At 46.3% G+C, this 13803-nt stretch overlaps 1 protein-coding gene across 4 annotated transcripts in view; it reads left to right on the top strand.

Annotated features, from left to right (window-relative positions):
• DHX32 (DEAH-box helicase 32 (putative)) overlaps positions 1 to 13803 on the top strand; it is a 50853-nt gene that overhangs the window by 6437 nt on the left and 30613 nt on the right. The window contains exons 2-4 of one of the 4 annotated variants that reach the window (XM_042961289.1): positions 2162 to 2352; positions 3135 to 3221; positions 7791 to 8315. In XM_042961289.1, the coding sequence (XP_042817223.1) occupies positions 8034 to 8315 (282 nt within the window). In that variant the 5' untranslated portion in view covers positions 2162 to 2352; positions 3135 to 3221; positions 7791 to 8033. Of the gene's footprint in view, positions 1 to 2161; positions 2353 to 3134; positions 3230 to 7790; positions 8316 to 13803 lie in introns of all 4 variants that reach the window. The other 3 variants (XM_042961288.1, XM_042961290.1, XM_042961291.1) reach the window with 3 other exon arrangements.

Below are 13803 nucleotides of genomic sequence, written 5' to 3'. Positions count from 1 at the left end.
GGAGATAAAGTTTACATGTTAAATATTTGTAACTCCACGTGGGTGATTACAACCATGGTTTTCAAACATCTTCAACGTTTTTCTTTCCATAAGGGAACTACACGTTTTCTGTCGTATGGTATTTCTTCCAGACCACCCTGCCTGACATCCCCCATAGCGTCAAGTGTTTCTTCAGCCCACAGTGTTCCGGCGTGAGCCCGTGTTCTTGTGTGCAGTCCGGAAGCAGTGTGGCCCAACGCGGTCAGGCACCCACTCTGCACTTAACTGAGGTTAAGCTGAGATCAGACTTCCCGACTTCACGCCCCTGCTCTGCCACAGACGAGCTCTTAGAAGCCGGAGAAATTAACTAAAGCTCTGATGGCTTACATGTCCCCACTTGAAAAATGGAAATAATAAAGTGAACCCTCATGGGGTCTTTAAGAGTGTAAATGAAATAATCCATACAAAGTGTTTAAGTACCTAGAGCATCTGGCACCCAATAAGCACGCTCTATAAAGGCTAATTGATAGAATTATCGTCATTACCATTATTGTTACTGGTCCAACTCTAGTAGCAATATCGAACCGTGCTTCTCAAAGTGTGGTCTGCGAACTGGTGTCCATCCACAGACTGTTACTGGTCTGCAGTGAGATAAGGGGCTTGTGCCAGATGTCAGTAGACTGTGGCACTAATCATACTGTTCTGCTGAGCTGACATTTTTAATAGCAAGACTTCTTCAATGAAGGAAGCAATGGGTTGATTTACATGCGGCGCAAGCTCTTTATGTTGCCACAAATAAGCATTTTGAATAGAATTGGCATGGAATGTTGGATCAGTGATCCTGTTCTCTAAAAAATAATAGCCTTTTATCCTGAAGACAGTTATTAGTCACTCGTAATGCCTCATTAACCTTCTGTGTTCTAAACATTATAATTATGGGTTACAAGGATATTGTTTATTAGTTCGGCAGATATTTATTGATCACGTCTGTACAAAGCCTTCTGTCTTATTTCATAGAATTGTAAAGAGGGCTTGGAAATGGATCTTGACTTTAGGAAGTCTGCCGTGAACCTAGAGCAAGAGGGCAAAGTGAAAATCTGAGTAAACGTGTTGAGTGCGTGTTCTGAGTGTTTGCATTAGTGTTACAGCTTGGTTCCAAAGATTCCGCATAGACAGAGGTCTCCTTTTACTATGCTGCTCCCGTAAATGGCCAGAATTAATGCTTTTTATTTTTCAGCCCTTAGACTATCATAATAGAGATCAGAGCTCACTTTATCAAGGGTAGTGTTTCTCCTAGGAGATCCAGAAATCTGGGACACTGGGGAATATCTGAGTTTGGGGATACAAATGACAAAAGCACAACTTATGAAGCTTAGTATTTATAGAAGATTCATCCTTAGGGTTTTTTTTTTCTTTTTATGACTGGTTCTGTTTGATCCTATATGCAAATATATTAGTAATAAAACATTTACTGCTGTACAGAATACGAAGAGACATTAAATAGATACTAAACTATTTTTAAGGTTTCGATACAAACTAACACTGATTCTAAAAGAAAAATTCATGGGTCAAATAGGGTCACAACAGATTTGGGAGTCCTATAAAAAGAATAATTTTTTGAAAGGTAAGGGGTGTGTGTGTGTGTGTGTGTGTGTGTGTGTGTGTTCATTCCCTTTTCTCCCACAACCCTTTTTCTAAAGAGTGGACGTGAAAGGGACTGGCTGTAAATTAGATCACACAGAACAGACTATTTTCATAGACTATGGGAAAATGATTTAAAATGCTCAAGAGATGTTATTTAGTTTTTAATCTTAAGATTTTTTTTATGTGAAAATGATTTATTGCCCTGCTTGCTAAGCCAGATCATAACCCCACTCTCTGTTCCATCCTGCCCTTTGCCTTCAACTGTTACCAGCTCTCCTACAACTTGATTCACTAATGACTTTAAGAAAATTATAATTTTTAGTATTAACAAATAGAGTAATATATCAAATTTAGGAGGAGAATTATAAAGAAAACCAAAAGTGTAAAACATAAAAGTTTGGGTTAAGAAACGACCGGGTGAGTTTGGCCCATGGCACTTAAAATAAAACACCATCTCTGTAGCACATCGAGTCTCTGGTGACGTGGCCACGTCTCCTCTGTGAGCGCAACTGTACCAGAACCTTCTCTCTCCTTTCAGGTACCAGCTACATCCTCCTTCTTTTAGTTCCTTGACCATAAGACTAAGTCCGCGTGTCCCAGACCATCCGTGTTTCACACCCCGTGCTCTGCCTCGAGGGACGGTGAGCTCCCTGAGGACAGGACCCAAACCTGCCTGTTGTCTCTGTGGCACCACTGTGTCTACAGGACAGACACTTGGTGGGCCCTCAGGTACTGGCCAAACAAGTGAATGAAAGACCAAAAATCTAGGCGTGGAGGATGAGAAAACCTGAGGACAGGGCGAACCTTTTAGATCATGAATAGTACCTGTAATGAAACAGATGTTAGTCTTAAAAGTGGAAGATCCCTGAAGAACAGAAAGCGATTCGGTCATTATCTGCTCAGCCTCTAATCGCTAACAGCACCCACTGTATGTGAGCTCAGACTGTGGAAATTACCCGAGAGGGTAGGTAGCACTCCGATAACAGTCTGAGTAGAGAGACTCAAAACGTGGGGAAAGGATAATAAGCACAGATGGTTGAGTAGTTTCCTAATCCGGAAGGACGTTGCTCCCCAGAACTGGTCATCTCCGGGAGCTCTGAAGGTCAGGGGCCTGCCCCAAGCATGGTGTGCACCTCCATCACCACTCAGGGCAGCTCGGTGCCTCTTCTGAAAGGCTCGAGAGAAACCCACCTTCGGTGTGGAAACAAGAGTTAACAGTGGCGTGGGTGTGTGATTCAAGGGAAGACCAAGAGCCCGTACAAACGTTTCAGTTTTGGAACCTGGGAATTCACCAGCATTTCGGGCCAGAGCCTTTAGAAACCCGGAAGCCTAGTGACAGTAGCTTGTCACCAGCATCTCGGCGTGAAATGAAGGCCCCGGCACATGGGAGGAACCAGATCCCGAGGCGCTTTGAAGGACTTTGTCCCTGACACAACGTGGGGCAACTTGGGAAGCTGAACAAAAATATCTCTGAAGTGCTAACATGATTCACTCAACCAATATTTACACAGGCTTAGCACGCGGACTCTGCCGTAGACGGCCGTGAGCAAGAGAGACACAGCTCTGCTGAGTGGTGCTGGCCTTCCACCAGAAACGAGGTAAACAGGTACAAATACATACCTTGTTAGACGGTGGTGAGCATGAAGGGGCAAAAAACAAAGCCGGAAGAGAGGCTAGGAAGTGGGTCTGGGTCACGGGGGGGGGTGGGTCAAAGTTTAGGGTGGCCGGTGAGCCCTCGCCGGGTGGGCGTGTGAGAAAACCTTCACGAAGAAAGGGTGGTAGCCGTGGGGACACCTGCGGAAAGGGCCTTTCAGAGAGGGGAGCAGCCATGATGTCCCCAGGCCCACACGTCAGGGTGTCCGAGGAACACCGAGGGGGCCACGGGGCTAGAAGTGGGGGGAGCAAGGGGGACGGTCGGAGATGAGGGCGGAGCCACCGGGCCCATCAGTCCTGTTAAGTGTTTGGGGTTCTCCTTGGAGTCAGAGGAGCTGGGAAGCCGGTAGAGACTTTGAGCAGAGGAACCACGTGCTGACTTGAACGGGGTCGCCGCGACTGGGTTGAGGAGTGACAGCGGGGCTAAGGGTGCAAGCAGAAGGCCAGTCACGAGGCTGCCGTAGCGGTCCAGGTGACCAGCCGCTCACAGTGCTTGAGGCGTTTTGGAAGTAGGACTGACGTGATCAGGTCGTCAGGCAAGTGGCCGTAGTTAGTGGTAACTTAACGATCTGACAGTTGTGTGGGTTAGAAGTCCATCAAGGTCCTCACTGGGCTAAGGCCGAGGGACCAGCAGGGCTGTGTTCCTTTCTGGAGATTCTAGGAGACAATCCACTTCCTTGTCAGCTTTCAGAGGCCACCCACGTCACTCCTTGGCTCGTGGCCCTCCCTCCATCTTCAAAGCCAGCAACACGGCATCCCTCTGGCCCTTCTTCCATAGTCCTGTCTCCCTCTGACTATAATTGGGAGAGGTCGTCTGATTTCAGGACTCAAGATTACACTGGACTCACCGGGATGGGCTCCCTGTCTCGAGGTCTGTAACTTCATGACGTCTTCACGAAGACGGCATGCAAAGTACAGATTTACAGGTTCCAGGGATTAGGGATTAGGATGTGCACATCTTTGTAGGCAGGGGAATTTGAGATAAAGAGAAATCAAGAATAACCTCAGCATTTTGGGTCTGAGCCATTGAAAGGGAGGAAGTCATCGAGAAGGGGAGGACCCGGCTTGTGGCTCTGGAGTAAACATCAGGAGCTCGGTTTAGGACATGTTGAAATGCCTGTCAAATGTCCAAGGTGGAGGTGACCAGTCGGTGGTTGAACACAGGAGACTGAAGTTTAAGAGCCAGGATTAACAGGACCTATAAGTGAGAGTCCCCCACGTGTGGATGGCATTGAAGCCGTGAGACCGGGTGAGACCACACTGGCCCTTTTAGATCTCCGTGAAGTCCTGAAGTTGTATATTTGAGAATTTGATCGGTGTGAGGAATATATATTTATAGTAAATCGAACACGGAGAAAAATGCAGAAGAGGACCATTGAACTGTGAAACCTAAACCAGAGTTTCTCCGGACAGGTTTCACGACCTTGTTTTACTTAGCCCCTTGCAAACTTTATCTTTCCGTTTCTGTGAACTGTGTTTCTAGAATGACTGCGCCAGAGCCGAGCATCTGAGTGACTAAGATGTAGCTCTTCTTACATCAACTTCTGATTCTTTGTTGTTGAGGTGGTTTCGTGTTACGTTAGGTCTGTAGTATTTTAATAAGTACTCGTTTAAAAGTTGTAATAGACTCACTTCAAAGGGCGGCCCTTGACAAATCATGCAGTCCCCAGTTTATAGGTAAGATAGCTTTGAAAAGGAGCAAATTACCAATCTTTCCGATTCTTTGGAGTGCAACGTAGTTTCTACTGGCAACAGAACATTTTTTACTAAATTTTATTTTGAGTGGCACGTAACCTACAATATTTGTTTTCCCTTACTTAGGATGGTATTATTAAATTTGCCGAAGGCCGAAACATGGATCTCTTGTATGTGTATTTAATTATATCCCAGAAAATATTGACACGGCTCACGTCAGTTGCAGGATAAATGCAGGGAGGGCTCAGCCACTGCCCCGTCGAAAATCCCAAACTCCGAACTATAGAGCGGCAAGAAGTGCATCTGAGTAGTGAAAATAGACGTCACACGCTTCATAGCTTTGCTCAGACTTACTGGAGTCAATATAGAACCCTTTGAGGACTCGACCTTCCAGGTCTTCCTGTCAAACAAGCCTAACTGGTTTCTAACATGCCAGGTAGGAGAGCAGGTTAGAGAAGCAGAGGGAGGCCTCACGGGGCAAGCTCACTGACCAAAGTGGGACGTGGGGACTGAATCTCTGCAGAAAAGCGGCTCTTCAGACCAGTAGTCTGGCCTTTGACCCGTGGACGCTTAAGGGAAGTCTGAGGACATCGTTCTGTTTAGGAACTGACGTAATGGTGACCCTGAGGCATGAAGAGAGAGTTAGATCGTTTTAGTAGGCAGAGCTTTGGTTATCTGTTGCTGCAAGACGACAAACTACCCTGGAACGTAGTAGCTTCCAGGAGCGGTGGGTGACCCTGTGTTCCCTCTCACAATTCTTCGGGGTTGACTGGGTTCCTGTGGGTGCTGCTGTTGCTGGCTGGTGTGTTGGCTGGGCCCGTGGGCATCTGGAGACCTGACTGGGCTGGAGCGCTATCCGTGGCTTACCCACATGACACGCCTGTGCTTTCTGTCAGCAGAAGCCCAGTTTTGGTCTCTTCCCAGCGGCCTTTTCACGTGGCTTGGGCGTCTCACCCAATAACAGCCGGCTCCCACGGGGGTGATTCAGGCATGTGAATATCTTGGAAGTAGTTCAGCATCACTTGACTGCCTTCTTTTGATGGCAGAGATTCACAGGGCCAGCTCAGAGTAAAGGGAGAGGAAATAGAGTCCGCCTCTCCAGGGGAGCAGGGGCAGAGCATCTGCCGCCATCTTGAATCCACCATGACAGAGAAATGGGTGGATACAGCTGTACAGTGTACGTGTGGTGAAGGGGCGAGGGGAGCCTGGGGTCTCTAGAAAGATGACTCTTCAGAAAACTTGACTGTTCCCTGGGGGTTCAAAGTGCTCGAGCCTTTATAAATGTTACTTTGAGTACAGGATAATTTCATCTTTAAGGAGTATTGTAAAACTAAGAGAAGCATTTCAGGGGTGTATATTTGGTAAAAATAATAGCTGTGCTTTTTTTCTTTTTTGAAGTAAAACAGTTCAGAAATAGTACTTCCAACAATCATCAGTCATGGCAACAATTTAACTTACCTGTCAAATGAGAACCCCCTAGAAGGGACTCTAATCAGAATAAAGCAAAAGTTGAACATAAAACTAAATGTTAACTTCTCTTAAGCATTGGGATTTTCTGATTCTTGGATGCCTTCTCAACGTTAGCTTGTCCTGTGATCTCAAGCCATCGTGTTTCTTGGATCTATTCTGTGCCACCCATAGGGGGGTGGCAAAGAGCTGGGCCGTTAATCCATATTACATTTGTGTTATTACATCGTTGTAACTCCAGTTTAATTTGGAAACAGTGGCTTCCAGAATGAATTTTGAAGAACTCTACCTTTGAGGAGCTCCAACATCCTTCCCCTCCCCGCCCCCCCCCCACCTCTGGTTATTAGTTTCTCCCTCTTTTGGCCTATTTTTGTGTGAGTTCTAAAACTCTTGGTCCTGACCCCAAAAGTATCCTCATGTGTGTGTCTCATGGCTGGTTTATTAATGGAGGCCCTGAGAAGGCACTCAGCAGGGGCTTCTGGAGTGTTTGTTTCCCTGGAGCCTGGCTTGACCAGTGGGGAAGCCTTTTTTATTATGTAGGTTGAGGAGTTAGCCCTTTGAGCCCCAACAGTCTAAAGCAATAGTTACGGTAAATGGAGTGCTGTAAAAAGAGTAATTTCACTGACAGTATCGTGAATGGCATTTTATGCTCTGCTCTTTTTTTACTTGAGTTTTTCTGACTTTTTCGTGTGTTCACCTGCTTAATGTGAAAAGACGCTTACTTTCAGCAATGTTGATGTGGATTTTTTAAAAATCACTCCTGACTGGAAGATCACTTACCTGACAGGTAGGGAATACGTTACTGGTGTAAAAAAAATCCACCTCCCTTGCCTGACATTGTCAACTGGCACAGGCAAATGGAAAATGAAGTTTTAAAAAAAATACTCTCTTTTAAACTAGAGGGTTTCTTAATTAAAAAAAAAAAAAAATAGAGACTGTCTGGTAACCAGTGTTAGGGGAACACCCCCCCTGGGCCCTGACAGTCTTCCCTGTTACAGGGCCCGGCATCTCCCGTAGTGGCGTTAGAGACCCTGTGGTGGGGCCTAACAGCCACCGCATCCCCTGGTTGCTGCTTTTGCTGTCAGGGCCTGCGATCGAGGTCAGGCCGAGAGCACGAGGTCCAGCGTGGAACCGTCTCCAGGCCGGCGGGGAGGAAACCGCAGCTGCCCCAACTTGAAGAGCGAGCCTTGAATTATTCCTGGGCTTTCAAATAGGCCACAGAAATGACAGACCGTAGCCAGTTCCCGGGAAAGAAGAGCAAAAAACCAGTTAACGCCTTTGTTTTGAACACCTGTGCTTTTTCTCCTGAACACCTTGTATCTGATTTTCCTTCTTTGTCTGTCTGTTGGTAGCGTGGTTTACTGACCGTCATTTAACGTGCTCAAGAGTGCTTCGCGAGCCGGGACCGTAGGGGACCCAGCGGAGGCGACCGGATGCAGACTTGAGGCACTCAACTTGCCCAGACCGCGGACTGAAGTCTTGGCAGTTAGGACACCGGAGTCTGCGTCCGTGGACTTTCAACCCTGTTGGCGGCGGGTGATTGTCGGAGGAACCCGATGTAGGATGCCGGCTGCTTGAGCTCCCTCTCGGACGAGATGGAAGAAGAAGAGCTGGAAGGTCCCAACTCTGCGTCCGAGAAGCGCTATTTCCCAGAATCCCTTGATTCCAGCGATGGGGATGAGGAGGGGATTTTGGCCTGCGAGGACTTGGAACTTAACCCTTTTGATGGATTGCCTTATTCGTCACGTTATTACAAACTTCTAAAAGAAAGAGAGGATCTTCCAATATGGAAAGAAAAATACTCCTTTATGGAGAACCTGCTTCAAAATCAAATTGTGATCGTTTCAGGAGATGCTAAATGCGGCAAGAGCTCTCAGGTGAGTAGCCGCTACGAAATACCATTTGCTTTATGTGGTACTTTTGTGTCACTTAAGTAATTATAGTGTCACAGCACGGTGTTCAGTTTTAATAATAATCTGGTCGTCTAGGCATTTGTCCATTTTTTCCAGGTTGTCCAGCTTGTTGACATACAGTTTTTCACAGTATCCTCTGATAATTGCTCGGAGTTCTGAGGGATTGGTTGTGACAAATCCGTTTTCGTTTGAGATTTTATCTATTTGTGATTTCTCTATTCTATCTGTTTCCTCTCTCTTTTCTTTTTGAGAAGCCTGGCTAGAGGCTTATCAATTTTGTTTCTTTTTTCAAAAAACCAACTCTTAGCTTCATTGAGCTCCTGCTCTTGTGAATTCTGTATTGTTAATTTCTGCTCTGATCTTCATTATTTCTCGTCTTCTGCCAGGTTTGGGGTTTCTTTGTTGCTCTGCTCCTAGTTCCTGTAGGTGTGCTGTCAGATTTCGTATTTGGGATTTTTCTTGTTTCTTGAGATAGGCCTGGATCGCAATGTAAACAAAACAAAACAAAACAAAGCATTAGCAATGCAGACACAGCAGTTGTGACTTGCCTAGTTTTATTTATTAAAGCCAGCTGAATAACAGTTAATTCTATGTATGTGGGTGTTGATTGTGTTTAGGGCACCACAACATTTTCTCTAGAATGGTAGATAAAAATCCATTCAAATTATTTCATTACATATTTTTTTTTTAATTTTTTTTTAACGTTTACTTATTTTTGAGACAGAGAGAGACAGAGCATGAACGGGGGAGGAGCAGAGAGAGAGGGAGACACAGAATCCGAAACAGGCTCCAGGCTCCGAGCCGTCAGCCCAGAGCCCGACGCGGGGCTCGAACTCACGGACCGCGAGATCGTGACCTGAGCCGAAGTCGGACGCTTAACCGACCGAGCCACCCAGGCGCCCCTCATCACATATTTTAAAAGATGTGATCAATGTTATTTGCTTGTCATAGACTTGGGGGTTAATTGCTCTGTTTACATGTCCAGCAGTCTGATGATCGAGGCATTTGGACATGCTTGTTGGTGAAGCCGGTTAAGCTCCAGAAATCCAACAGCACAAGAAAATTTTTATTTTCCAGACTATGAGAAATAAGGAAGTGGTCACATATCATCCTGGCCTGAGGTCATACATTTCGGGATCTATTAGGGTAAATAGTTCATGAAAAATGTCTATTGTCCAGGCCGCTGTTGTTCTGCTTGAACTTCTAGATTTGATTTTAGTGGTATCTATATTTTACCTTTAAATTATAAAGCAAGCAGTATTTCTGTTATAAAATTCATGCATGGATTCTTATGAAAAATGAGAATTAAAATAGACCATAAAGATGATCTGACAGTGGCCCAGAGGGATTGAATAATTTGACTAACTAATGTCACATACTTTTCTGAGTTGGAATTATAAGAGGACTTTCTACGATACATTGCCACATTCAGGTTGTTTGTTACCTTTGGGGCTTACTTGTTCTAACTTGAAGGGAGGAAGGCTGGACAATAGGTGGTTTTTCTTTAACTCGGCTGCCAATGTCAAGGGTTTGCTATGAACTGTTACTCGTTAGGGTGAGTTGTTGTTACAATGAATGCTTTTGGCGTGTTGGCAAGTAGCTCCTGCTGAAAACTGAGTGGGCGTAATATTCCTGGTTACTGTGGACAAAGGGCAAGTTGAACATTATTTAAAATCGGGGGCACCTGGGTGGCTCAGTTGGTTAAGCGGCTGACTCTTGGTTTCGGCTCAGGTCATGATCTCACAGTTCTCAGGGTGAGTTCGAGCCCCGCCTCGGGCTCTGCACAGAGCCTGCTTCTGATCCTCTGTCTCCCTCTCTCTCTCTCTCTCTCTCTCAAAAATAAATAAACGTTAAAAAAATTGAAAAGTGATTTAAAGTTGTTATTTTGCAGTAATTCAGATTTTTAGAATAAGTTTGCAAAAACAGGACCAGGATTTTCCCCATGTTGTTTCCCTAGCTTCCCCAGATGTTAATATTTCACCACATTTGCTTTTCCATTCTCTCTCTTCCCGTACACACCCACACCTACACACACGCTCACACACACATACACACCTACAGACACGCACAGTTTTTATTCTGAACCCTTCAAACTTTGAGGATACGAGGCCGAGGCCCTTTGCCTCCAAATCTTTCAGCAAATATTTAGCACAAACAGAGCACAGCCGCACTGTAATGATCCAAGTCAGGAATGTAACATTGACATTTCATGATTCTCTAGTTTACAGACTTTCAAATCTCATCGATTTTCCCACTAATGTGCTTTATTTTTATTTGTTTATTTTTTTAAATATGAAATTTATTGTCAAGTTGGTTTCCATACAACACCCAGTGCTCATCCCAACAGGTGCCCTCCTCCATGCCCATCACCCGCCCTCCCCTCCCTCCCACCCCCCATCAACCCTCAGTTTGTTCTCAGTTTTTAAGAGTCTCTCATGGTTTGGCTCCCTCCCTCTCTCACCTCCATTTTTTTATGTCCTTTATAAAAAAAAAACAAAACATTTTTCCGGTCTAGAATCCAAAGTACGTTGCACTCAACGGTCATTCCTCTTTAACCACCTATAGTCTGAAAGGGCTCAGGTTTTCCTTGTCCTTCCTGACCTTGACATTTTGGAAGAGTGTCTTGTAGGACATCCCTCAGCCGGCGTCTGTCTGATGTTTCCTTAGGATTAAATTCCAGTTGTGCGTTTGTGGCAAGAAGACCGTGGAGGTGCTGTGGCAGCCTCCTCGGTGCAGCCTCTGCGGAGGCATAACGGTTCTGTCCCTGATGCTATAATTAAGTTTGGTGCCTCGGTAAGGTGGTGGCTGTCTTGTGCTTCACTGTAAAGTCGCCATCGTTCCCCATCATTGAGGAGGTGGGGAGATGCGGGGCGCCTGGGGGGCTCTGTCGGTTGAGCGTCTGACTGGAGCTCAGGTCGTGGTCTCACATTTGGTGAGTTTGAGCCCCGCATCGAGCTCTCTGCTGTCAGCACGGAGCCTGCTTCCGATCCTCTGTCCTCCGCTCTCTCTGCCCCTCCCCTGCTTGCTCGCTCTCTCAAAAATAAATAAAACAGGGAAAAAAAAGAGCTGTGAGGAGGTTCTCGTACCCACTGCCTAATTGAAGAAGTAAAACACTGTCGTTCTCAGAGGCTGCCTTCCCCATATTTTACCCTCTTTCCTCCATGGAGTAACTTGGATTCATTATTTCTTGCTTTTCTTTTTATAGATTTACCATATTTTTTGGTTATGAGCACTGTTATTCTGGTTAGCCAGTTTTCACTTTTTTTTAGGTTTATTTATTTTTCAAAGAGACAGAGCACAGGTGGGGGAGGGGCAGAGAGAGAGAGGGAGACACAGAATCCAAAGCAGGCTCCAGGCTCCGAGCTGTCAGCACAGAGCCCGACGCGGGGCTCGAACTCACGGACCGCGAGATCGTGACCTGAGCCGAAGTCGGACGCTTAACCGACTGAGCCACCCAGGTGTCCCCAGTTTTCACTTGTAAAGGGACATATTATTGTGCTCTGACACCAGCCCGTCCTGCCCAGGTGTTACTGACATACATCCACAACAGTGGCTCTCTAACTTGAGCCTATCAGACTCACCTGGAGGCTTCCTAAAACCCACCTGCCATTTCCCACCCTCCTGCCCGGCCTCGGTTTCTAGTCCAATAGGTGTGGGGAGGGGAGCTGGCATGGTTAACAAACCTGCGGGTGATGCTGACGGTCTCGAAACCGAGCTTTGAGAACCACAAATGATCCTGATGCTTTATGGCTGGGCTTCATTTGCTTTTCCCTTTGATGGTAGCCCCTTGCCTGAATCTACCGCAGTTTATATATCCTTTCTCCTGATGATGGGCATTTGGGTTGCTTCCGGGATTTTGCTTTTCCCAAGTGTTGTGACGAGCATTTTGCATAAGTCTTCTGAGAGATATTTTCAAGAGTTTTTACACGATGGAATTTTTAAAAAGTCAGTGTTTCACTTAAAAAAATGAAAGTGGGGCGCCTGGGTGGCTCAGTCGGTTAAGCGTCTGACTTAGGCTCAGGTCATGATCTCGCGGTCTGTGGGTTCGAGCCCCGCGTCGGGCTCTGTGCTGACAGCTCAGAGCCTGGAGCCTGTTTCAGATTCTGTGTCTCCCTCTCTCTCTGCCCCTCCCCTGCTCATGCTCTGTCTCTCTCTGTCTCAAAAATAAATAAAAACATTAAAAAAAAAATGGAAGTAAAAGATACAGGAGGTAATTTGAGACCATGTAAAGTACGCTTCTCGTCACACGTGCACCTGCTGGTGTTACTATCCTCAGATCACTGTTTGACATTAGGACACTGGTGCCAGGTGCCAACTGAAGTGGTGACTTTTCTAACTCTGACATTCCTTCTACGTTTAGTATTCGGAATTCTTCTGTAAAGCTGAACTTCCTCTTCGGTGTTTATTTGCTCATTTATTCGTTTCAATGTGGACTCATAAATTCTTTCCTTATTCAGTACCGAGCCCATTTATTTTGTTGCGCGGATTGTCCCCGACGTGGCCTGCGGGATGACTTCTGCGTCCTTCTGACGGTCCCTGTCATTCTTGGCGCGTTTCTTTGCTCTCTGGCCCCGTAGCACGTGACAGGCCCATCTAGTGTGTTCCCTGTTCCAGTCTTAGAAATAGCCATTTTCGGGGTGCCTGGGTGGCTCCGTCGGTTAAGCATCTGACTTCGGCTCAGGTCACGATCTCGCGGTCCGCGAGTTCGAGCCCCGCGTCGGGCTCTGTGCCGACGGCTCGGAGCCCGGAGCCCACTTCGGATTCTATGTCTCCCTCTCTCTCTGTCTCTCCCCCACTCATGCTCTGTCTCTCTCTCAAAAATAAATAAACATTAATTAAAAAAAAAAAAAGAAACAGCCGTTTTCCTCAGGCAGCCCTGGTCCCTTTAGGTGGAGAACTGTACTTAGAAACCAAGATCTGGGCACCAAGTGGCATTGCCGTCAGCTCGTCGTGGCTTCCAGGCCCCGTCAGGTAACAGAGCTAGGAGGCAGGTGTGTGGGTATGTGTGCTACCTCTCCGTCTCCCCCCTGTAACTGTTTCTCTGTCTGTAGCTCTATTTCTCTGCATTTCTCTCTATTTCTGTCTTTATTTCTGTCTCTCTGAGTCTCCAAAACCATGAATTCGTGCTGGTGCCTCTGATGCCAGTTCCACAGCACAGGGCTCGCTGTGGCCCGTCTTGCTGCCTCTGAATAACTCCCTTCTCTAACCGTGAGGAACCTGACACGTGATCACGATATGTGGTATCGTTACTTGTTCAGTCCTGGAATGCACGCTCTGTGTAGTTTCAGAATTGCTTTAGCCCGCTCTTTTGTTAGGAAAACACCAAATATGTACCCTCTGAGTTTTCTTTTAGAATTTGCGACCGCTAAAGCCAAGACTTGTCACCCCACACCGTGGAATACGGTACGTCGATAGCTAGCAATGGTCTCTCATGCTGTCTTCGACTTCTCAA

The sequence above is a fragment of the Panthera tigris genome, chromosome D2 (assembly GCF_018350195.1).
Source record: "Panthera tigris isolate Pti1 chromosome D2, P.tigris_Pti1_mat1.1, whole genome shotgun sequence".
In the NCBI taxonomy this organism is placed as follows: domain Eukaryota; kingdom Metazoa; phylum Chordata; class Mammalia; order Carnivora; family Felidae; genus Panthera; species Panthera tigris.
Note: the sequence above shows the minus strand (reverse complement) of the source record. Positions and strands in the feature narration are given on the sequence as shown.